This window comes from Podarcis erhardii, assembly GCF_964252035.2.
Source record: "Podarcis erhardii genome assembly, chromosome: 4".
In the NCBI taxonomy this organism is placed as follows: Eukaryota; Metazoa; Chordata; class Lepidosauria; order Squamata; family Lacertidae; genus Podarcis; species Podarcis erhardii.
The window spans coordinates 56,870,349-56,895,918 of NC_138508.1; the positions used below are offsets into that span (position 1 = coordinate 56,870,349).

Here is a 25,570-nt window from a genome sequence, read left to right on the forward strand (position 1 = left end):
GCCCCACAGGGGTGCCACAGAAAGAATGTAGTTGGTCAAGAACCCAGAAAGGTTGAAAACCTCTGTTGTTATTAGTTGACACTGGGTGTCCAAGTGCCCAAAAATTCCTGATGACCCCATACATAGCAAAGAGAATGGTGGTGTGAGGGGAGGGGAAATAAAATGGTAGTGCAGCTTTGGGAAGTCTGGTGACACCATTTGGGAAAAATCTAAAGTGCTTAACTGGAACCCCCATCTCCTGATACACAAAGAAGCCCTTTCTTTGCTTCCTTCCTATTCTTTTCCTCACTTGACCTCTTCATATTTTCTCCATTCATTTCCATACGCTCAGCATTTCCCCACTTATTTCCTCTGTTCGTCCTTTGCAGTCATTTCTCTGCCCCCTCCCCATCTCACCCTAGGGAGTGATAGCCACTTAAAGGAACATGAGTTGTTTGTTAATTATTCATTCTGTAATGAGCGAGGAATCAATGAACACTTTTTTTGTTTCTCTTATTTTTTTAAAAGACCACCCCCATCTGTGTATTGCAAGCAGCCTTGTTAAGACAAATAAGAGTGAAATACAGAACCAGCTATCAGTGATTAGTGGCTGAGGGCAGAGGAAACTAGTGCGAAGCAGTAAGCCATCAAGCCCCCTTAGTCAGCCAAGAGGGTTCCCTGCAGAGTAACAAACTTCGTTCTTCTCCTCACCCCCCAGTATTTAAATTTTCATCATCTCTCTGAAATACTCATTGCAATAAATGAGTCCTGTCTTTCCTGTCCCCCTCAAAAGCAGATAAGTAAACTGAGCTAGTATTACCATTTGAAATGTAGAGTTAAACCATAATTTGCATGCTGTGCTTTACTGCTATATTTTAATTTGTGCCAAATTGCTGAGAAGAAAAGAACGAAAGAAACCAAACATATGAGCTCAACATGGACCCAGACCATGAAAAGCCTTATGTCTCTGAAGGTGATGACTAGTGAATTATTACTTCCTATAGTGTTGTTCTTTTTAATTAACTGCATGTGAGTCCATATTTCTTGCAACCCTAGACCAAAGTCATAGGTTCTGTCATTGTGACATAAGGGCATTGGTTGTGTTGGGGGTTGTCGAAGCTTTATTTGTCTGAACAGAGCGCTCAATATAAATCAGCGAGGTAAAGTTTACATCTGTTTGTACTGCAGTCAACTAAAGGAGTATCAAGCATCTGCCAAGAAAATCTCAACACTGCTTTGTACTTTCACTTCCCACAAAACACCGAGAATATCATATTACTGCAACCCGTTTGTATTGTTCTTTCATTTCAGTAATCTGCTTCTATTTTCATTGCAGAATTCTACTTTTGTGTTTCATAATTTGGTTCACAGCCTTCCAAAATAGTTTTGCTTAATTTGTCATCCAAACCCAAACTTTCAGCTCTCCTGGACAAACTATGAGCTATAAACCATGGGCCAAATCTGGGCTATATCTTATGGCTAGCTCTTTGGAGAAAGCCCAACCAGTAGAAGTTTGAGATGCAACCAAGCCATGGATAGCATGCCAAGCCAAGCCAAGCCATGCACCAAAACAGCCAAGTAGGAAGGCACTAGGACATTGTAATTGTTAGGGCATTCCCCACTGAGCTACAGCCATGTAGTTTGGTAGCCACATAGTCCAGGACACCCCAAATACAAAAAATAAACAAATCTGAAAACATGGCATGTGTTCTGCTTTCTCTCAGAATGATCATGGTATTTCCAAACCACCCAAAACAAAAAGTTGAAATTTGGCACAGAATTCAAGGGGCACTGAGAACTAAGTAAGTCTGAAAATGGAATCTCTTTGTAACTATTAAAAAGTGGGGCATGGAGTTTACCTCTGAAGATGGCATTCAACAACACAGAGCAAGCAAAGCTATTCTGAGACAGATAGAACATCAGGGTTCAACATACATCTATGCTTGTCAAATGCAAGCTTCATTTACTAGCGCACATATTCTATTTAATTTCTACCCTTGCACATATAGGAGGTTCGCTTACAAGGGACTACTACAGCAGTCAACTTTTTTTTACTGTCTTCATACTACAGTAGTCAGTATCTGTCTGTCCACATACATAAAAATGGCATCTACACCTCTTGTGTGTATAAAAATGTGTTGTTAACAACTTAGATATAATGTAACTTCTGCCAATTCCCCATTCTGCCCCCAGTACCACTTCCCATCCTGAGCCAGAGGGTTCTTTGTAGGGCACAAAGAACTGCAAGGGGAATGGGAAATCAGCAAAAGTTTGGGTCCCCTTTTTCTACCAGTGGGAGTGTCTCTTAGTGGAACTCTGCTTAAAGGATGGTCCCACTGGTGCAAGAAAAGTCTAAATCCAAGCATTTGGATTTAAAAGTATTCCAAATATCTCTATTAATAGCATGGACATAAATCACTTAGGTTTTTTTTTACCATTTGTAGGAAACTACATGTTCTTAATGTAGACTTTTTATATACTGTACTGAAGTCAACACATTTAAATAAAAGCTAATGAAAGTAAGTTTTATTATGAATATGGAATACTTTTCAGCTATCAGTCTATATTTTTCACCTGGCAAAGCAATGAAACTCCTTTTACAATATGCCAATAATACAAATAAATACATATATCTTACATAGCAGACATTATTTGAAACATGTAATTTATTAAAGGACATTTGAATAGCATACTTGTGAAACACTGTAAATATTACTTATTATAGTCAGTATGAAATACCAAGTATGGAAACTAGTTGCAGGCTTTATTGGGGCTAAACCATGTATAAGTAATCAAACTTCAGCAATCGCAACCCAGCAAATATTATGATAGTGATATACCAAACCTATTTAAAATTAAGCCCAGGGGAAGAGGACTGTTTCATCTCACCCTATACCATGCAACACCATCTGATGTGTTGATAAATTCATCCTCATCCATTGACAAGATGATATATAATCTGCTGTCACACACATGCACATCTATAATTAAGTTGTTTACCACTTACATGCTAAAGTGGTTTCTAAGCAGTTTACAACTATAAAATCAATTATAAAAATCATAGATAACTAAAAAAAACCACCATGACCATTCCATTGGGACACTAAAACAACCTTCATTAAAATATATGATATAAAAACAGTTAAAAAGCATGGCAATTAAAACAGCTAAAAACAATTAACACAGTAAGAACAGAAGTTCAGTTTAGGGGAACACTTACCTAAATAGGCATGTTTTCAGGAGCCAGAAGTATGCCATTATTAAGGGGCCTTTCCTATTTCAGTAGGGAAGGCATTCCAGAATACTGGTGCCAGCTACCTTCAACTCAAAGGAAACATCAAACATAGCAGAAAAAGTAGATGCTGGAGGTGGTATGGGACCATGAAGTCAAGGCCTACCTGAGACGAGTGAGACTGTGTCTTTCTCCCATGAGACAACAGTGATGTATGCCTCCACAGAGGAGGGGATAATGCACTTGAAGACCGCTACATTGCCTCTCATGGCTTTCTGGTCCTCCACACGGACTGTATATGGTTCCCGTAAAACTAAAACACAGCAAAATAAGGAGACATCAGGTAGTGAAAGAATGCAGAAAAATGCATTCTCCTGCAGAAACGCAGGCAAAATATATTGAGGCCTATGAGTCCTTTAGCTTTCAGGAGCCCTCTGGCCAAATTTGCCCAAATCAAAAACCTACAACAGAATCAAATTCTGCTATAGTTCTCTTGAAATGGACCTTGAAAAATTGTATTCACTCAGGATGAAGAACATTTGACAGATGAGTTAAAATGCATTCTAGGGAAATGGGAACAGTGCTGTTTTTCTTCCATTGTTTACTCATTTCTTACTATCTGGCAGTTTTGTCCAGAAGCTTGAAAAATGTTGGGCCCCACCATCCAATGACATGTTAGTTCTTTCTACTAATGTTGTAGCATTGTATATTAATATATCAGTCGTTTACTCCAGCTTCATGAAACTTGTGAACAACAGTTCTAATAGTCTGATAACTGTTTCATAGATGAAGCTATTTGGTGACTGAACAGGGGAAAGCAGAGGACACCATATATTATTTGTTATTCTTGGCATACATCTGTCGAGAGAAACAATGGTGTGTGCCTCCAGGGCCAAAGTCAAACCACTGGAGAATCACAGTGGCTGCAGAGACTGGTAACTCGTAACTGCTGCTCCCCGTGTTGTTTCTGCTGTGTTAGCAGCACTAAAGTGTCCTCTCCAAGGTACAAGCCTGGGCAGTGTGTATGGAGGTTCTGGGCTACCCAGACAACAAGACCCCCCCCCCAGCCTTGCTGATGTGGTCCAAAGAAAAGCAGAGCAGTACATTTGGCACCAGCTTGGCTGCAGGAGTTGCTGGAAGGAGATGTACAAGATGCCATTCAACCATCTTTGGGACTCCACTTCAGATTTGTGTAAAGCGTACTCCTTAGTCTTTTCATCTCCCAAAGATGTCCCACAAGGAAGGAGGATGTTTCATTAAAGCCCTTATATTGAGACTCTGCTGAGATTCAGGAAAGGATAGAGAGACTGCTTGATGGACTCTTTTGATGCGAGGATGTGACCCCAAAGAACTGCTGCCTGACTCATGCTGAAGAGGGATGATAACTGATGTCAAAGTGTATTGGCTAGCAAAAGATCTACTTGTATGAAGTCTGAGACTTCTGAGCAGCCCATATAGGCAGCTTTGGCTGCTTCTGATACCAGGAAGAAAATGCCTTCCATGTGTTCTTTTGAATCCTTTTATAGTAAAGGTAAAGGTAAAGGTAAAGGTAAAGGACCCCTGGAGAGTTAAGCCCAGTCAAAGGTGACTATGGGGTGCGGCGCTCATCTCGCTTCAGGCTGAGGGAGTCAGCATTTGTCCACAGACAGCTTTCTGGGACATGTGGCCAGCATGACTAAACCACTTCTCGTGCAACAGAACACCCTGACAGAAGCCAGAGTACACAGAAATGCCTTTTACCTTTCTGGCACAGTGGTACCTATTTATCTAATTGCACCGGTATGCTTTAGAGCTGCTAGATTGACAGAAGCTGGGACAGAGCAACGGGAGCTCACCCCGTTGTGCAGATTCAAACCACCAACCTTCTGATCGGAAAGCCCAAGAGGCTCAGTGGTTTAGACCACAGCACCACCCACATATCAGGCATTTATAGTAGAACAATGCCTAGAGACCAAAAGTATATCAACAACTTTATTGGAAGAACCAAGGAGGGTTAAGATATTCTACTCAGTCTTGAATAACATTAGGGTTCTGGTACTATATGGGACCCTGACTAAGGAGACCTGGAAAGACTCACTAGATCTTCCCTGTTGATTAGGTCCTGTTACAGGCTATGCAATGAGGTTCAAGTTCCCCATAATAGAGAGTGTTGGTAAACGAAACAACAGAGAAGAACCCTTTGAAAAATGGCCCACCCTGCGTTTATAAAGGAAAGCTATGGCAGTTAAATGCATATGAGTCTGTAACACAGATGTCCCCAAAGATTTGTTTTAGTGAGTGGAAACAGATGAAGTGAAAGAGAAAGCTGTTAACAAAGATGAAAATGTGATTATTATTTTTGTGGGAAATCATCCTTGGCTCTAACGTAAGCATATTACTGGCACAATGGGACTTTGTGAATTCTTTCACAACACATAAAACCAACTTGCTTTATATTTAATTTCATACTCTATATTAAATCAAATTTTCTATAGTAGCAATTTGGTAACATGCAGAATTTAACATCAAGTGGATTCAGTTGCATTTGTTTTCATTGATGACGATATATCTGAAAATAAAGCAAGAAATTACTTTCCGTCTTTTAACACACAACAGGCCATTTGCTTTTTTAAACAAACAAACAAACAAACAAACAAACAAACTATTGTTTCAAGGGTCCAGCCTAGCCTATTAATTTTCCATCTACATAGTCTGATTAGGATAGTTTTTCCTGAAAGCAATCCCCTACCAGTATTCTGAAATATCACAGTATCTGGAAGGTTGCAACTAGGGATGGGTCAGATGCAAAATAAAACAGGGTTCCTGCACCTTGTGTTACAAAATGCATTTCAGCTGTGCAGCTTGCCACACAACTACTAACGGTGCAAGACCTTGTTCTCTTTGCATCTTGCCACCCTAGTTGCAACATCGTGTGTAGATGTTCTCCTATTTTGATTCCTGTAAACATTACATTTCTCATGTTTCTGCCTGGCCAGTAAGACACTGGACATGAACCAAGCCACTTTTCTATGCTACACCACCATCTAGCACACTAACCAGAGCAATATTTGACTGTACTCACCGGCCTTAATGTGAACATCCTGACTTCTGATTTTCCCTGAAGGATTTTCAGCTGTGCAATAGTAAGTGTTATCATGGATTAAGTTATTAAAGCTTGAAGGAGGGAAAGGGAAAATTTGGAGAGTGCCATTAGGGTGGACGTGGCGGATCCCTGGAACATCGTAGATCTCCTCGCCCGTTGCTAGGTACCATCTGAGCGTCACAGGAGGGATCCCTGCTGCAGGACAGGGCACCAGAGTCCCTGTGGTGCTAGCAAACACTACCTCTTGCAAAGATGCATTGACAAAATATAAGCTGGTATGTAGATCTTCACCGAAAACTGCAAAACAGAAACAGAAATGTACATAGTTAGCAAGGGGTAGGGGTATTAAAGTCAGTTTATCTCTTCATTAAGGATGACACACTACTGTTAGTTGGGATTTTGCAGTAGCTGGACATTGTTCTATATTATAGGGCATTATCTTTTGGTTTGCAAACTGCAGTGAAACAAAGGTTGCTAGAGAAACTGGATTCACGTGGAAGATGGCAATTTCCTTGCTCAGGTGTCATGGCAGAAAACTGTAACCAATTTAATTAACTAAGAAGTCATGGACTTCAGATCAGAGGGCAAAGAATATGATAACAAGCAGGAATAGTGTTACTGTTTTGGATAAAGCAAATGAAATTACTTTCAAACATTGTCAGCATTTTTTATTTTAAATAAAATAGGAAGAGTGTTCATCATACTTTCATTAAGATGCCAGTAGCATTGTTCTCTTTCCCCAAAAACATTTTACATTGATCTTTGTAAATGATCCCTTTCTTCTTCTTCATTTTAGTTCTCTTTACATTTTATGCTTTTGTAATAGTCAATATTCTGATGATTAAACTAATCTCTCAGAAAAAAAGAGAACTTGCTCTTGAAGGAGAAGGTTCAGCACCCTGGACAGCAGGTTTCCTATGCAAGTGTAATAACAACCTTGCAGCTTTTCCTCTCAGGTTCTCTTACGGGAAAACTAACAGCTTCCCTCTCATGCCTAACTCAGGAGGAGAACCACTCCCCAAAAGTCCATCTATGTTTCTACTTAGTCCCTCCTTGCCCTCTTCCTTCGCCACATTCATGCCGCCACATCCGCTACCCTTCCAGCATCAAGATGTTCACTTTCTTGGCCCCAACCCAGGTCTAACCATTAGACATTATGACCCAAACTGCAAGAACAGGGAGATTGGTAATTGACATCATTTTTATTTTTTGAAAAGCTGGAGAAAGAAGACTCTCAAAGTACCCCTGGGCAAAACTGTGAGACACTGATACAAAGTGATAACTGGCAGTCCAGGTTCTCATAGCTAATGGCTGCAAAAAGCAGCACATGCTGATTCAAAGTAACCCTGCAGGGTTGCATCAGCTGCAATAGAAACTTCACTTTGTTAGTCAAAGAAAACAGATGTGACTTGAATACACAAGAGGCAGAAGATTTGAATACAAACTAATGCAGGGCCATGTGCTGTGCTGAATACCAACGGCAGTGCAGATATTAATAGGACGTTTCCTGGCTTGGCATAAAACAATTTTGTCAAAACTATGAACCAAGGACTAAGCAGGGTTGCTTGCTAAGAGCCAAAGAAATATGTTTTGTAAGTGGGTTACCTCAAAATGCAAGGAATTAAATTAATAGTTAATTGGATGCTGGCAACAAAATAATGCCACTTACACCAGCCGCTGGTGGCATTCCACCCCTCCCCTCTGGCACTGCTTTTGTGCATTTAACAGCAGCCTGACACACAGAAATTAAACAAGTGGAGATAAATGATTAGAAAAGCTTCTGCTTTTACATTTCTCTGAGAGGCCACTGTTAAAAAGCACAGGAGCAAAGCCAGAGAAAAAGTGGCAACCACATTCTTCAGAGATAAATAGGTGTGGTTGCATTTCTCTGTGGAGGGGAAAAAGGAGCGACTGACAGCTAACATTAGTGCCTTTTCATGGCAAATGAAGTGCATTTCTGTGGGGATATCATAAAAATGTCATTGTGGCATGTACAATAAACACGTCAACAAGTTTCTAAAAATATTAGATTTTTTAAATATTAGATTTTAATATTAGATTTTTTAAATATTAGTGATTTCATATCACTTGTGAAACCACTCCTAGGGTGTTCAGCTGGATATATTTTAATGCAACTACATGCAAAAAGACAAAATACAATCTGCAATCTTTGCATCCAGTGTTCAAGGCTATTGATTTCCATCTTAAACTCATTTAATAAGTAAATATAAAAGAATCCCCATTGCCTATTCATAATTAATCAACATTCTAATTTAAAATTGCCTTTATCTCTTACATATTAGAGGCAAAATATCATCTGGGCACACACTTATCAGAGGACAGAATCTAATCCAGAATTGTAGCAACTAAAGAACAAAGAAAAACATCTTAGCATTTTTGCCCTTGATGAATCCAAACTGCCTTCAAATATTTATTTACACATAAAGAGACAAAAATCAAAGGCAAGTTCAGTGTAAGCAGGGCATAAAAGCTTTTTTTAAAAAAATAGTATGAATAAAATTGAAGTAGAGAACATGAATGATTGAATTAAGCAACTCAAAGTGCAATTCTGCACAAGTAAGCTCACAAATAAGTCTGTATCATTCTCCTAGATAGGTGTGCAGAGGACTCCAGTCTCACCCTCCTTTTACTGAGTGAGAATACAGAAACCTTCCACAAAGAGGAATTTTGTATTTTCAGTTCACCCAGTGGTTTCTCAGCTACTATACAATTCTCTATTGCATCTATTTTTATGTGTCAGTGTTGTAATTCATTTCACCATATGTTTTGATACATTATTGCCACTATTTAGAACATTGCTATTTCCATCTATAACAGCAATATTTCTTATATTGTTTATGAGTCCCACTGGCAATGTGTAATTTGTGTGGTGCGCATATCTGTGTACACTTTATTGTTAACCTCCTTAGGCTCTCATGAGAGAAAAGACAGAGTACATGATTAAGATTATCATCATTATTGAACAATAAATATTCCTTCAAAAACATGTAGTAGAAATTAAACAAAATAATTTCAAAGAGAACAGCAGTAAGAAACTCTACAACCAGTCCATACAAAAAATTAAAAGGCAACTAGCAGTGCAATTCTACACAAGCCTACTCAGAAGTAAGCCCCACAAAGTTCAATGGAACCTACTCCCAGGTGAGAATGTATAGAATTACAGTCTTAAAAGATGTGAATCTAATATATATATATAGACATTAAAAGCATGAGTGGACAGGGTGGTCTGTTTTGCCAGGAGTCAATTGGAGATTAAAGAAGGTGCCAGGAGTCCATATTAAGGAGACGGAGGATTTCCACAGCTTAGATGCAGTTACTGAAGAGGCCCTTTGCCAGGGAACACTCCTCTCCCCCCCCCCCCCGGAACTACAAAGCTTGAGGGAACAAGAAGAGCCTGGTATGGAGGTTTCCATGGAAGAAGGCTGCCCACATATAATGGGGTGGGGGACAAAGAACAGGTGCGGGGAACCATGAGCCCTCCAGTTGTTGCTGAACTCCAATTCCCATCTGTCCCAACAAGCTTGGCCAATGGTTCAGCAATATCAGGAGTGCCAAAGTTTCCCCACAGCTGATAAAAAGAGGAGGCTGCTACAGTTGACAATATGGACTCTTCATCGTTTCCTCAAACTTGCATGTGGAAATTTCTAAACAGAAGATATTAGACTGAGGATTCAAACAGAAACTATGACAATAAAATGTACTGTTTCCTTTTAGAGAAACTGTAGGCACCTCACGGTGTTGGTATCAATGTGCCTATTTTTCACTGGTGCCACTGTGTAGCTCTCATTAATGTTAATAGTATTCGCATGCATGTCAGGAAGAGAGAATTAACCACATAATGAACATTAATAAGCACTCATTTTCAGGTGACATTCATCACTATGAACAATTTTGGAGGCCAAAATACATCAGTGTGATTGCAGCATACAGTGGGCAAAGCAGATTTTAAAAGCTTATCAGACTCATTAAGGGCAGCCAAAGAGACTCACAGGTTTCCACAGGAGAAAGGAAAAACATTATTAGAACATTATAAAACACTAAAGACTAATAGTTTCTGAGACATTTGGCTCAGCCAAATTCAAATATAGGCAACCAGGACAATTCAGTATTCCCCATAAACAACACTAGCAAGAATTTAAAATGCAAAGCCGCAGAAAACCCGCTTCTACCAGGCAAGCTTGGATTCTGGCACTTTCTTGTTACCCACTATTGTTAACTATCATTGAACAGAAGAAGTCGGTAAGAAGGTTTGTTGCTTGCATTTAAAACCTCCATTTCCTCCAAGGACTCATTCCTCTCATTTCGCCAGTCTTAAGTTCAGTTCTCTTCATGTCCACATTGGTCTGAAATATTTTAGGGGGAAGTGAGTGAGTGTCTCCCACACCCCTAGTCTCATGATCCCCACCCCATTTTATACCCCCAACAGTGTGGTGTGGGTTAAGCTGAGACCTAGTGATTAGCCCAGGACTCCCCAGACAGCTTCATGGCTGAGTGAATATTCAAACTTGGATCTCTCCTGTCCTAGTCTTATTTCTTTTAACTAATTTTTATTGATTTGTCATAAGATATGTACAGACGTGTCATGAACCACTACACTGGCTCCCTTAAGGTTAATGTTACACCATACACTATGAACCTGTAAGTTCAATAGGACTTTTTCCTCCGTACATGATTTCGTTCCCTGTCTCAGCAATTTTTCAGGTAGCGCATGAACAGGACCCGAAACCTTAACTACAGGCAACTCCCGTTTGTGCAGGGGTTCCATTCCTGGCCCCCACACAGGTTAGCGGACTGTGCAAAGTCCACCTCAACCCATTACCCCCCACTCTGCCCCATTTTCGTTCCATGTTGATGGACTTGTGCACAGTTGTGCACCAATGGTCGCTTCTTTATTTTAAGAAAGTTGATAGTGTAGCTAGGTGCAATACAATCCTGTCCCTCTCTCAGCAAGAAAAGGAGAAACAGATCCCTTATTTCAAAAGTAGCTGTTGCAGCCCCTTTAAAAGAAGACATTCTACAATGCAATGCTATTGTGATTTATTCCCCGGGGGGGGGGGGGATTTCCAAGAAATGGGAAGGGATTGCAGTTTCAGAGCAAAAGGTGATTATTATTTTCCCCTGGGAAAGTTCTGTCCCCCCTGCAAAATGCCACCTTTTGCTGAGAAAAATAAACTCAATGACAATTCTGCACAACCCTACATAAAAAGGGCTGTGGTATTTCTAAGTACATAAGAGCATGTTGTGTCAGAGTCAGACCACTGATCCATCTAACTCAATACTGCATACAGGGGCTTGCAGCAGGTTTCTGGGGATTCAGATAGGAGTCGTTCCCAGCTTGAGCTGGACAGGGACAGAACCTGGAATCTTCTGCTTGCAAAGCACCCATAGCCCATCCTCATCGTTGCAATCATTATTCTCAGTAGGAACAGCTGTAACTAATTTGTTGTTGTTGTTTATAATAATGGAGGATACATTTATGAAAGACATGGGTAAACTATAACATGTGTCTCTCCAATCTTTTCCTGCAACATCCAACTAAAACTCAAATTATTCATTGCCAAAAACAGTCTCAGTCATTGGGACGTTAAAAGCACCGAGCCATAGATTTAATGGGAGTGAAATGTTCTCATCTGAGGTCAGAGCTGGTCATAATAAATCAGTTCATTTATCTGCTGCAGTATTGAGCATAACCATAACACAGTTCAAAATGGGAGCTAACATGTAACTATGAATGAGAGTTGCATAATTTTAAAGAGGAAACACCATGGAACAGATGGCAGAAGACATAAACGAGAGAGGGGGGAAATGGCAGGGCTGAAAGTAATTGCAAATCTGCTATGATTACTTGAGCAGTGTTGCTATACAAGGACATCTGCGTCACGGCTTCTGTAAAACGGAAGGGCATGCTAGCTTCTATTTCAACCGTCCCTTTAACAGTTTTGGCCCTCTGTGTAACAAGTATGGAAGGGACAATGGCTTGGTTATGACCAAATCTCCCTGGAGAATAGACTCGCTTCCATTAAATGAATTACTCAAGCTTCTCATCTTAGAAGAATTTATTAGGGATCTGAACATGCTGGAAGTTCAAGGGTGCATTTGGAGAGGAACAATAATGCAACAGGAGGGGCTTTTAGGCAAAAATAAATGTATATAAGCTGGTTCCTAAAGTCTCAAGCCTGACAAAAGTGCAAATAAATAAATGTATATCAGCTATAAGATTGTGGTGTTAGGAACACAGGAAACTGCCTAATACTGAATCAGAGTCGTGGGTCCATCTTGCCTGGAACTGTGTACATGTACTGGCATCAGCTCTCCAGGATTTCAGGCCAGGAATTTCTCCAAGCTCTACCTGGAGATGCTGGGGATTGATGCTGGGACATGTTGCCTGCTCTGTCTGGAGATGCTCTGCTCCTGAGCTACAGCACTAGTCAGTAGATTGCAGCACTAGTCAAAGTGTGTTGAAACAACACTTAGCCCCCAGTGAATTGAATGGGGTTGTAAAATCCTTTTACACCTTCCTTCCATTACTTCAAGCAAATGCTTTGATCACTGGGAGGTGAAAACAGCATGAGTGATACGGGAGGAGGGGACAGAGAGCAAGCACCTCCAAAGCAGCAGCTCTCCCCCAACCCCACCACAATTGCCGCACTCTGTAAATAGCATATACTGTTGCTGTTTTTCAGAAATCTTAACATGTGGGACCTAACTCGTCTACCTAGAAATATATTTACCCCTTCTATGCCCCCTCTTTTTTCTGTTTCTGCTACTGGATAACGGCAAGTATGAGGAATCTCCAGGTTCATCTCTTTCTGCTCTTCTGGAGCCCCTGCCACCCCCATCCCTTTTGCACACAGAATGACAATGCATGGCAGCACATATTTCAAAAGGGGGTGGGGTGGGCTCCCTGAATAATGGAAATAAATAAGAAGGTGATAAATCCACACTAAGTGTTAGTCATTTGGAAAGTTTCTCACTGTCTCACTCTGCTTCCTGGAAGTACCCTTTGTGAAGAAAAGGAGAGAGAGTGAACTTTGTTTTTTAATTGTTAGGAAAAACAGAGTAAAATGACAACCCATGTGAAAAGCAACTCTGTTTATTCCTCCCCCATAACACTGTGAATGGAGTACACTGCAGGGGAGGGCAGAATTCACTACAATCATCAAAAGTTAGATCTGTTCACCAATACAAAACATCCCCCACCTATCTACCCACAACCTCCTCCTCTGTGCTTTTTCCCCCTCTTGCATGCTCTGGGTGTTTCCCTAGGCTCTTTTTCACCGTGGGGTTGGCTGTATGCTTAGTCCTATGGAAAAACTAAAGCAACAATGATATTTAGAAGGCTGTTCACTCCCTGACCCACTTTAACACAACTTGTTAACACCACAATTGAACTCAGTGATGTGAAAACTAAAGCAAATCACCCTGATTTGTGTTGCCATTCAGGGCACACACACAGCCAATGCACACCCCAAGTATCTGACATGGTGTGCAACTGGCCACATACACACAAATCTGTGTCCTCCACAGCAAGCTGCATATTTTTATATATATATTTACTTTCTGGTTTTCAATCATTGCACTAAACAAAGTCATTCCTAGCACAAAGACCTACAATATCAATAAGCGGGAAGTCAGAGGGGTTTTTTTTAATCATAAACAAGCAACAACAGCTACAGACAAGACAAGATTTCTAACAGCCTATCCGGTGATGTCGGCCCACTCCTATCCTCAGTTACCACATATTCCCATGCACAGCAACTGTAGGAAAGATATTAAACTTGTTTTATGTCAACTTCAGTACAAAAATTTCAAGTTACTGTTTTAAAGCTCTGGCAGAGAACTGGCATTATGTCAAGTTAATGTACCATACCTGTTTTCATGTATATTTATTACACACACAAAATCTAGTTATTCAGCTCTGCAGAAACTGTGCTGTAAATACCCATCACAAAGACTCAGTGTATAATAAGATAAAAGTACAATTCAGCATGCAAAGACATGCAAAAGCTTCCCCACCATCACCACCACCTTCAAGGTTTATTCTGTGAAATAGCGGGGGGAAATCAGGCAGGATGTGGAATCTGATGTCACATTACCACATATTGGGTAAAGATGTGCGTAAATCCTGTTGTAAGTGAAAAAGAGCTCCCACTGATACATTCTTTTAAAACTATAGAATTACTATCCATGTCATGCACATTTAATGGATGCCAAGTTATTAGTATTTTAGGGCTAAACAATATAAAATTATAGCATGTCGAAAATGAACAAAAACAAAATTGCACCTTTCTCAAATTACTATTCATAATTCAACAAGACATTCAACTTTTCATTCCACCAACACATTCCTCTAAAGCAATCTCATAATCAAATCCTCTAATAAGCATAATTAAGCATGTAATTGTTTTCAACTACAAAAAAGGCCAGCAAAAAAAGGGGGGGGACTCTTTGCAAAATGGAAGATTTTACATTCCCATTCAGTTTTGCAGGACAGAACTTACTATTAAATCAAAGGAAGCTTCCTCCATATTTTTTTTTAAGTCAAATGTCCCTAGGTCAAACCATAAAAGGAAGGAGAATGAGTGGAATTGCTGAAAGCATAATAAGCATTTTTGCCTTGTCTTTTCAGTCACACAGGGAGCACGCACTTGCAGATAATGAATGGCAAGAATCCTAGATGCAAGTCTCTAATCAGCTAGAAAGATACCATTTATTTCTGATCTGCACGCCTTCTCTAATGTTGTAGCAGATAATGATTACAATGAAAGGAAAAGGGGGGAAACGCAGGGTGGATGTGGGCTGTAAATCAGCACTTGAGTGTTTTGTGATTGAGTGGGGGAGTTGTTTAAGAAATAAGTTATAAAACATATGCCTTTAGAATATTTGCTTAGGGAGCTGGAAAATATTGGCAAACAACATAAAGGCATCAGTTTTGTGTTTAAAACAGGGGGAGAGGCAAAAACTAAACATATAGGATGTCCTAAGGCATTGCATGCAAAGAAAGGGTAATAACCTCTGGTTTCATTTCCAGTTTCATTTCCAAAATAGGATTGGCTTATATAAATACTGTTCATTTGAGCCTTTTGAAGTTATTTAACAAGCAGAGATATTAATGAGGTTTTTGGTCATTCTGCTCCAGCCTTCGCAATGGGAGATCAGGGAATCTTTCATTAATTTCCCATTTTGTCCTAAGAAGGAAAATGGTCAACAGGGAATTCTGGAACAAGCCACCTTCAAACCATGGTTTAATATCCTGGTTCTAAAACTGTTAACTTTCATTTCCTGGTCCGGAGGAATGGGAAACTATAGTTAACAGAGAACTTCCTATTTGGTTTGCTCCCACCATGAAGGGAGGAGCATGAGGGCTGTGGAAAAAACAAGTGATGAGAGTAGAAATTTAGTTCCCATCCGAAGATGGAAAACAACATGGTAAGGGCCAGATAATGCATATTTTTTATCCCCAGACAGGGAAGGGAGAACCAGTGTGATGTAGTGGTTAGAGTGATGGACCAGGAGACCAAAGTTAAAATCCCTGCTCAGCTACAAAGCTTACTGAGTGACCTTTGGCCAGCCACAGTCTCTCAGCCTAACCTACCTCACAGGGTTGTTGTGAGGATAAAGCAGGGTGGGTGGGAGTGAATCATATATGCTACCATTAACAACTTGGAGGAAAGGTGAGATATAAATATAATCACTCATTCCCTTATGTTGTAGGACCACCTTTTTAAAGCTGGGCAATATGGTGATGATCTACAGTACTACATTATACACTGGATTTAAAGTTATGATGTATCCCCCACCCCTTAATCTGCCATAGACTGAAATGTCCCCCAGGATATTTACTAATGTTAATTCTCAACTGTACTTCATTTTTCCCACTAGGAATAAGGATTCCACATTGATTTCATTACATTTGACAGTTTGCCCATCACAGGAGGCTAGGTCAGCTGAAGCACAGTAGTGCCCTAAATATAAAGCAAAACACGAATCACAGCTCCCAAAATACAGGACCATGACCTAACCTGTGCCATAATTAAAGGAACACATAATATATCTTTGGTCAGTTTAGACAATAAAGCAACGTCTAAAATTAAGGCAGTCAAGTGCCTGAGAATACTTTTCATACTAAGCATACAAATGACGAACCCTGTGCTTCCAGAGTTCTTAAATTTCAAGGGGAGCCTTTGTGAGATATAGGAAAGCCAGCATGAGAAACATGCCAGCAGGGATGGGGTTAAAGGCACAGTCCCTTTCTGCTCATGTTGCCCCTTAATGGGTGTATACATATTTCCCCTTCTCCCTGTAAGTGTGACTCCCCTCCATATTCATCCTGGCTCCTCTTTGGAGGAGATTTTTGGGGAACACTATGGATTGCGGAAGGGGTCAACAAAAAATCCCCTCCTCTTCTTCCATTAGCAGAGCTGTCCACTGGATCAAATGCCTTTTGGGGAGCACTAGAGTCCCAATTGGATTCCACCATTTGCATCAACCTTTAGTCCTTTCCTGGACCAAAGGATGCCTTGACAGTGGATTGCTATACATGTTTATCCAGATGTCAGACCCATTGTGTACAATTGGGTTTACTCCATAACAAGTGTGCTCAAGGCTGTCAGCTTGAATTCCCAACTCTAAACACACTAGGGAGCAAGCTCCATTGAAAACAATGAGTCTCATTTCTGAGTAAAAATGAATAGGATTACACTGCAAGTAGCAGTTAAATATAAATAAAGAGCAGTCTATTTGGCAAAATAATTTAATCTTCTACTTCCAGCAGGTGCTAATTAAATACCTGTGTCATATAATCAGCAGTCATGTAGGTTATGAAGCCTGATTTAACATATAAATAATGATGAGATAAAAGAGATCTTTTGAATGAAATCAAAGTAAGAAGCAATCATTATGTGTAATCATTATCACAATTTAATGGCATTATGTGCCAGAAGAGGGCTATGAGGTAGAATGACGGTATCTAATATCCTCTTTCTATTTTGTCATTTGCTAAAATGCTGCTTGTATCTTTCACAGGTACAAGCTAAGTAACCTAGAACATTTAAGTCTGATAACACAAAGAAGTAGCCACGTCACAACTAATACATCCATTTAAAAAGTTTCCTTTCACCTAAACCAGAACACAACCAATACTTGCCCAACTGTGAAAATTAACATGTGACCTTGCAACAGATTTACATAATATGAGATGGGGACAAACAGCATAGCATTATTCCAATGGGATTCAGAGGCCGGGTGTCACATCAATCTAATGCTGCCTGAATTCATGACAGGTACAGTTTCACTGTGAGATTAAAACCTTCACAGCAGCACCCACAGGAAACCTCCTAAACCAGAGGGTTACCTGATGTGGAGCCCTTGAGAAGCTCTTGGACTACAACTCCCATCAGCCCCTGCCAACATGGCCAATAGTCAGGGATGAAGGGAGTTTTAGTTTTAAGAATTTCTGAAGGGCACCACATTAGCTACCCTTGTCCTAGACCGAAGGCACTCCATGGACCTCATGAATCTGTAAGTTGCTGTTTCTCTGGTTTTCTATTTTTTTCTAGCTTTAAGTTCAGTTCTCCACATTTCTGCATCAGTTTGCGATTAAAAAACAAAAAGTTCTGCATGAAAATTCATCAGCACTTTAGTGCAAATTTCTCCTATGTACACATAGGAGTTTTCACCTAACATAATGCATGTTATACGTCATTTCATTAATACGTGTATTTTTGTGTACATCTTCTCCTACTAAATTAATTTTCATACTCATTATTTCATTGGAAAACTGCATCACAAAATTTGGAGAAGTGAAAATTTCTAAAGATAGGGATGTTTTGGAAAGTGCAAATTAGGTAGGTTCACATTAAAAACTGAACTGAATTTCTACCTCACCCGTAGCCTATGGTAGTATCACTAGCACAGAGACAACAGCTGTTGATGTGGTGTCCTCCAGATGTTGCAGACCATAATTCATCTTTGATCACTGGCCATGGTGGCTGGGACTCACAGAGTTGTCATCCACAATATCCAGAGGGATTTTGCTTTTTCATAAAAGCTCCAAGGCAGCAGACTATTTCATGGGAGTGGTGGTTCCTGCCCCAATGCAAAGCACTCCCCCATATATACAACAATGCTTTCTTGCTATAGTAGGCTCATCGTTGCTGCTTAGGAGATATATGCAAACAACATAATAATGCTCACCAATACTATTCTTAACTGGGATGTTGTGGTGTGGAAGGCATGATGTGCATATCTGAGAGAGCTTACATATGCAGACTACTGAAGATGTTGCCGTGTGGCTAAATACTGACAAGCTGAATACTGAAGAAGCAGATACTAACAATCCTCTCAGGGTCTTTGTAAGAATTGAAATTCAGTAAAGGCATCATTCAAATGATGAGCATTAATCACAATTACAACTATTCAGTAAACATTTTGCATTTAAAAACGAGTAAGGGAATGATTTGTATCCAAATGTGTAACCCCATAATCTTTACTTTGAGAGATTCAGTGCTCTAACCTCCAAGTGTGCGAGGTCTTGTGACTGCAAGCGCAAGCACAACTCACATAGGCCAACTCAGGTGGGACATCCAAGTTCAGTGTTTGAGTTGGCATAATAAAAGTGCCTTAGCAAAAATGAGAACACACACACACCAACAATACCAAGACACACAACACCAGCAATACTATACCACACACATTTCCCTCCCTCTCTCTCTCTCTCTCTCTCTCTCTCTCTCTCTCTCTCACACACACACACACACACACACATACACATGGCAAAGAAGTTATGTGCCTGGGAAAGGAGCACATACATTAAAGCCATTAAGAGAATGATCAAACACACATGTGTTAAACTGCAGAAACTACAGTTTCTCATATTCAGAAGAAGCAGGAAACTGTGGCCTGTTATAAGCCATACAAAACTTCCTCCCCTTACATACAAAGACCCCCAAGGAGCATGCAATGTTTTTACTCTCATTCCCATCACAACAAATAACAAACCCAGTTGTTGAACTTTGCTCTCAATGAGTCAGAGAAACATTCTAGCAAGTCTCACATACTTGCAGCAATTCTTCTTCCATTATCTGCTGGTCTGTGCTTTAAGATCTGCAGAGGGGACCCTTCTCCTGAGCTCACTGATGATTGTAGCTCATGGGATAGTAATGTAGGGAGGACCTATGGAACTGTCAGCCCCTAGGGGCACAGCTGGCTCCTTCCTTACGCAATTGCAGACATGACCTGAAAACACACCTCTTTAAGCCAGAGTGATGCTGCTTGGTTGTTGTTTTTTGTTAGGATTTCTGTTATTGTTTTGTTTTAGGATTTTGATTTTTTAAAAGCAGGACTTGTTACTTTTTTATTTTTAGTTTAAATTTTACTATTTTATTGTGTAGCTTGTTGTTTTAACTGGAGAGATGTATAAACTCCCCGGAGATCTTTTTTTGATGAAGGGGAGTTAAAACATTGTAAACAAAAAAAGAAACAAACAAAATAGTATAGAGAAAATGTGTCTTGATCCATGCAGGATGTAGAGTAGACAACCCAGGAACACATTTCTAATTTTATCTTCCAGTACCAAAAAATAATATAACTCCTTTAATTGCAAGATGAGAGAGACAAAGGTTTAGTTTAGTTTTTCTATATTCCCTATTAACTATTTCCTAATGGTTCCTCCACTTCTATGTGAAATATTTAAGTGTTTCCACTTTGCTAATAAGTTCTTTGAAGTGACCTTGTGGGGTTTTCTTTTTAACTCTTCAGAAATGTACACAGAGAAATGAACTTTAAAGGCCAAACTCATAGAGGGGAAAGTTGGCTTCCAAGAAGCTATCTTCCTTCATATGTAGGCAAGGTGCAATTCTGTTGTGTGTACATATATATATATATAATATTAGCACATGTGCAAATGAGATTGAGCTTATTCTAAAACAAAAGGTAGGCTGTGTTTTTTCACAAGCAGCCTCAAATAAAAACAAAGCACCAGTGCTCATCTTAACACATTTTGCTCCATTACACACACCAAAGCACCAGGGCTGGGACCAGTTTCTATTCTAAGATAAGGTTACCCAAGCGTGCTTCTGTTTGCAAGCAGAATTTCTGCACCCTCATTTTGTCAGTCAAAAGCAACTTGCAGTACATCTGCTTTGGGGTATAGTGGTTGATCATGTAGCTCGCAAAGTCAATTAGCAGATCATGGAAGCATTTCAGTTTTGAACACCTTCAGCTCTGCAGAATGGAGAAGGCCTGAAGTGTAATTTAGCACACAGCAAAGCATTTTATGCGTTCCTCACACAATTAGTGGCCCTGCTCCCTGGCTTTGCATGATTTTACCATCCTGCTTGACTGTCAAAAATGCATTTCTCTTCTGCTTAAAGAATTTAAGGTGGTTATTTTAACTCTCACATTGAACTGTAGAAATAATTGATATGCAACATAAATGTGAAATCTGTTAAACAATTTTTTTGTTTAATAGTGAGATGCGCATATGGTGGCACCAATCCCCCAACAGTGCAGTGAAACTTTTGTTTATCTGAACATAGACACCAGTGCTTACCTAGTACCTACCTTTATCAATTTAGATTTCTTGCCGCCTATTACATCACTACTTTTATCAAGTTCATACCAGAATCTGGTTCTAAATCAGCAATGCATCACAGGAAATTACTTATTGACCATACAGAATCTTACCATCCTTGAACTCTGATGTCAGTTTAAAAGCTTTTAAAACAGTATTACTTCGTATGTAAGAACTCAAAGCATTTTCTTTCATAACAATTGTAGGGATGGGAGTTCATTTTCATCCAGGAACCTCATCTGGATTCATACCCTCTTAATCTGAATATCTCTTTCCATTGTTAAATGGCATTATAGAGCTACAGAGATAAAGAAGAATGTGTCTGAACAAAAATGGTGACATGTGCTCAGAGAAGAAGGCAACCAATGTTTGGAAACCATAATTTAGAAGGTTAAGTTCTGGTGAATTCGTTCCAAAATGAAGAAGAAGAGTTTGGATTTGATATCCCGCTTTTTGCCAAAGGAGTCTCAAAGCGGCTAACATTCTCCTTTCCCTTCCTCCCCCACAACAAACACTCTGTGAGGTGAGTGGGGCTGAGAGACTTCAGAGAAGTGTGACTAGCCCAAGGTGACCCAGCAGCTGCATGTGGAGGAGCAGAGATGCGAACCCGGTTCCCCAGATTACGAGTCTATCGCTCTTAACCACTACACCACAATGCAATTTTATCCACATAAGGAGGTGTGTACAGTGGTTCCTCAGGTTAAGAACTTAATTTGTTCTGGAGGTCTGTCCTTAACCTGAAACTGTTCTTAACCTGAAGCACCACTTTAGCTAATGGGTCCTCCAGCTGCTGCCACGCCTCCAGAGCACGATTTCTGTTCTCAACCTGAAGCAAAGTTCTTAACCCAAGGTACTATTTCTGGGTTAGCGGAGTCTGTAACCTGAAGCGTCTGTAACCCGAGGTACCACTGTATTCTTGACCAGATTTTTTGGGGGGGGATGAATGGCGGCTTTGCAGGAACAGAATGCACTTTTGTTCAAGCAAAGTAGGGCATGGAATTGTACCATCACCCCCTCTACCCCCTGCCAATGTACCACATCAATTACTGCTCAGGAGGATTCCCCCATCACTCACTCTGACTATCAAATTGTTTCCAGGCACAATTTAAAGTGATTGCTTTCTCCTTTGCAGCCCTAAACAATTATTTGAAGGACCGCCAACACCCTTTTTAATGTGCCTGAGCTTTAGGGTTGGTGTCAGACTCTCTGGTCTCTTATCCCCCAGGAAAGATCAGGTTGGCACCCAACATATATGGAACTCCCTCCTAGAGATTTTTCTCAGGACCTCTCATTCATTCCAAGCCTTCCCCAATTAATTTATCACATGTTTATATAGGGGTTATTTTCCCCTGATGAATGTCTTATGTTGGCTTTGTACTGTTGATTATTTCTGGAGTTCGTTGTTTTATTTTTATAGCCCGTGTAGTTACCACATAGTTTTTCATTTGTACCTGGAAGCCACTGTTGTGCCACTTAAAAAGCAAGGATATTAAATAAATAAAATTGATCAGGAATGCTTTGACTGTAACACGCCCTGCCTCAGAGCCAAGGGGTTGGTTTCAGTGACATGGGGAGGAGTCTGTTCCATCGCTCTAAATCTATAAAGACCAAAACATCTTCTCCATTCTGCACTTTCCTTGTCAAACACCATATTGGCCTCCTCTAAAATGTCATTGGCCAATTGTGGAAAAAGTAATTAGTTGCACTCCACTTCCTGCTAATTATTGAGTGTATAATCTGCCAAATGATGTACAGGCTCTTGTTGACTGTGGCCCACTGCCTCCCTTTGCTACCGCAGACAAACTCACAGGCAGGCAGCGAATGGCTTACCAGTGACAGCTGGCAAACCAGCCTCTGGGAATAAAACATTTTAGCACTTCATAAATTTCTAACAAGGTTTCAAATTGATGCAGTTTTCCTCCTCTCAGCTCTGCCAGCCTAGCAAAAGGGGTAAAAAAACGCTAATTAAATCTACAGAGGGGGAAGGGGAGACACATAGTGTATGACTGGTAAGATAGTTCATTATTTTTAATAAGTAGCAATGATGTTGCAACTCCAAAGGAAGTTGGGAGCTGTCCTCTCCCACCAAACAAACAAAATAGGAGTGAAAAAACCAAAACAGATTCTTCTATCCCATCGTGTTTATATTCTTAAAAACTTTAATGGAAGCTGAAATACACCACACTTTATATTGATCCTTAATTTCAAGGGTCAGAATAGACAGATTCAAAATTCCTCTAGTATAATATGTACTGTCATGTACACAATACCATTTTTACAGTTCATGGCAGAATTTGATCTTGCTTGGATAACTGCCACATATGATATTGAGGGGTGGCATGCCAGGACGAGATTAAGATCTTCAGAGGCCCTAAGCACTTGAAAACATTTTGGTGCCACCATATTTATCTAATTCGAAATATAAACCATAAAATAAAATTTTATTTTTTCAAAATGAAACTAAACCTACAGTAAAATGGAAAATATTCTTCATTTTTGTATACTTCCATTTTATATTTGAAAAAAATTCTCCTACTTTTTCTAACTGCAAAGTCTTTGATCAGATCCTTAGAACTAATATTAAGTAACACATCAGCTTCTATACTTGGTAGAGATAAGGCATTAATCCTGCCTTGTTTCATAGTTGTTTTGTTAATATACTTCAACTGAAAAAATGAGAACTCAGTTGAGCAATTTGTGACCATTAATGTTAAACATCCAGCAATGGAAATGCCCCCTTTTCCTTGATGCCCCAAGCACGTGCTTATTTTGCTTAATGGTTAATCCAGCCCTGGTGTTTGCTACTGGTTTGTTTCCAAGACTGCTTATTCACATAACAGCCTATGTATGGGTCCAAAGATCTTAGGGAGACCCTCTGCTCTCTGTCTCACCAATATCAGATGCTCTGGTTCTGGCACTTTTTGTGGGTGGTACCAAGCTATGGAACCCCTCTCCTGACTCCAAAGAAGGCCTGGCTCACCACTTCCTGATGGTCTTCCACCAACAGGTAACAACTAGGACTTCAGCCTGTGATTTAATATAATTTTGTATGGCTGCTCATTCTCCAAAATGACTGGGTTTTGTTTTTTTCTTCACAAGGCTTATTTGCTCTTATTTTGTTTGTACACTGATTTTTTTTTTAATGCAATTCTTCTCTTATTTTTGCTTTTATCATTCTCTGACTTAGGCAGTATGTAGAAAGGCAGAATATACAGTGGTGCCTCGCAAGACGAAATTAATCCGTTCCGTGAGGCTGATCGTATAGCGGTTTTTCGTCTTGCGAAGCAAGCCCATTGACAGCTAGCGGATTAGCGCTATTAGCAGTTTAGCGGCTTTTAGCGGATCAGCTGATAAGCGGCTTATCAGCCGATCAGCTGATAAGCGGATTAGGAAAAGGGGGGAGGGGAAAAAACCGGCAGGAACTCGCAAGACATTTCGTCTTGCGAAGCAAGCCCATAGGGAAATTCGTTTTGCGAAGCACCTCCAAAACGGAAAACCCTTTCGTCTAGTGGGTTTTCCATCTTGCGAGGCATTCATCTTGCAGGGCACCACTGTAAATCCAGCTAATAAATAAAAGTTTGCAGTGGACACTGATCCACTGTTAAAAATAGCAGCCATATATCACGTTCACTCTTCTCCTTCTGCAATGTGTTGTCAAACCCACCTGTGCCCTGACTTCATCAAGCTGTACATGATACGGCACCATCACAAAATGACACCAGCCGTGTTTATAGTAATGTCTAGTACAATCTCAGGATTGGCTCAAATGTCCTGACCTGCAATCGTATGCATGTGTAGTCAGAAGTAATCTCCACTGAGTTCTGCAAGCGCAGAACAGCAGCTTGAAGGCCACTGCCTGTACAATGGAGATCCAAAGGCAGGGTTTGAACTCCTCTCTGCTATGTGAAAGTCCAGTCCTGTGCAGCATTAACTAACTGCCACCATCACATCCCAGGGGGAAGCTGATGTATTAACCATGCATGTGATGCATTAATGTTGCATCCGACTGGGCTGTGCACAAGGTAGAGGAGTTCAAATGTCATTTATTTGTTTGCTTTGTTTTATATATTTATAGACTGTCCTTTATAGTATTTACTTACTGAGATTCCCATCATATCCAGCAGACAGGTATCTTGCAGAGACTCTGCTGATCAACAAGAATTGAGGGGGAGGGGCAGGTGAAAAAGAGGTGCGGTTTATTATGTAGGGAATCTCAACAGGTATAGCTTTCTCATGCATTATATGCCTGTTGAAATCCCCTTTCCTATACAGTTATTGGAGATGCAAGAGCCCTATCCACCCTAACAGAGAGTCAAGCATGCAAAATAACTGATCAGGCATATTTATTTTTATTAAACCAGCTAGAAAGCAAAAGAAAGCAACTTTCCAGATTTTAAAAAGGTAGTTGTATAGCCAGGATGACAAGAACATGTGTTGGCAATGGAGTCGAAACTGTGGGTATTATCTATGAAAGTGTCATTATGAAATTAACCCACAAAGGAGTAATGCCACATTAAAACCAAATATTGAGGTGTGTGTGTGTGTGTGTGTGTGTGTGTGCATATGTGTAGCTACTAGTTATAACATAAAAGGGTAATAGTGTACACAGACTCACGACTCACAAACCCTCCACTGGCTTTCTTCTTCAGCTTTCCCAAGGTTGAGCCCTGGCATCAAAAACAAG

The 25,570-nt window shown here is 40.1% G+C and overlaps 1 protein-coding gene across 1 annotated transcript in view; it reads right to left on the bottom strand.

The window, feature by feature from the left end:
- DSCAM (DS cell adhesion molecule) overlaps positions 1-25,570 on the bottom strand; it is a 336,030-nt gene that overhangs the window by 276,561 nt on the left and 33,899 nt on the right. The window contains exons 2-3 of the mRNA XM_081859359.1: positions 6,273-6,590; positions 3,378-3,524 (exon numbers count right to left, since the gene is read on the bottom strand). Of these exons, the coding sequence (XP_081715485.1) occupies positions 3,378-3,524; positions 6,273-6,590 (465 nt within the window). The remainder of the gene's footprint in view (positions 1-3,377; positions 3,525-6,272; positions 6,591-25,570) is intronic.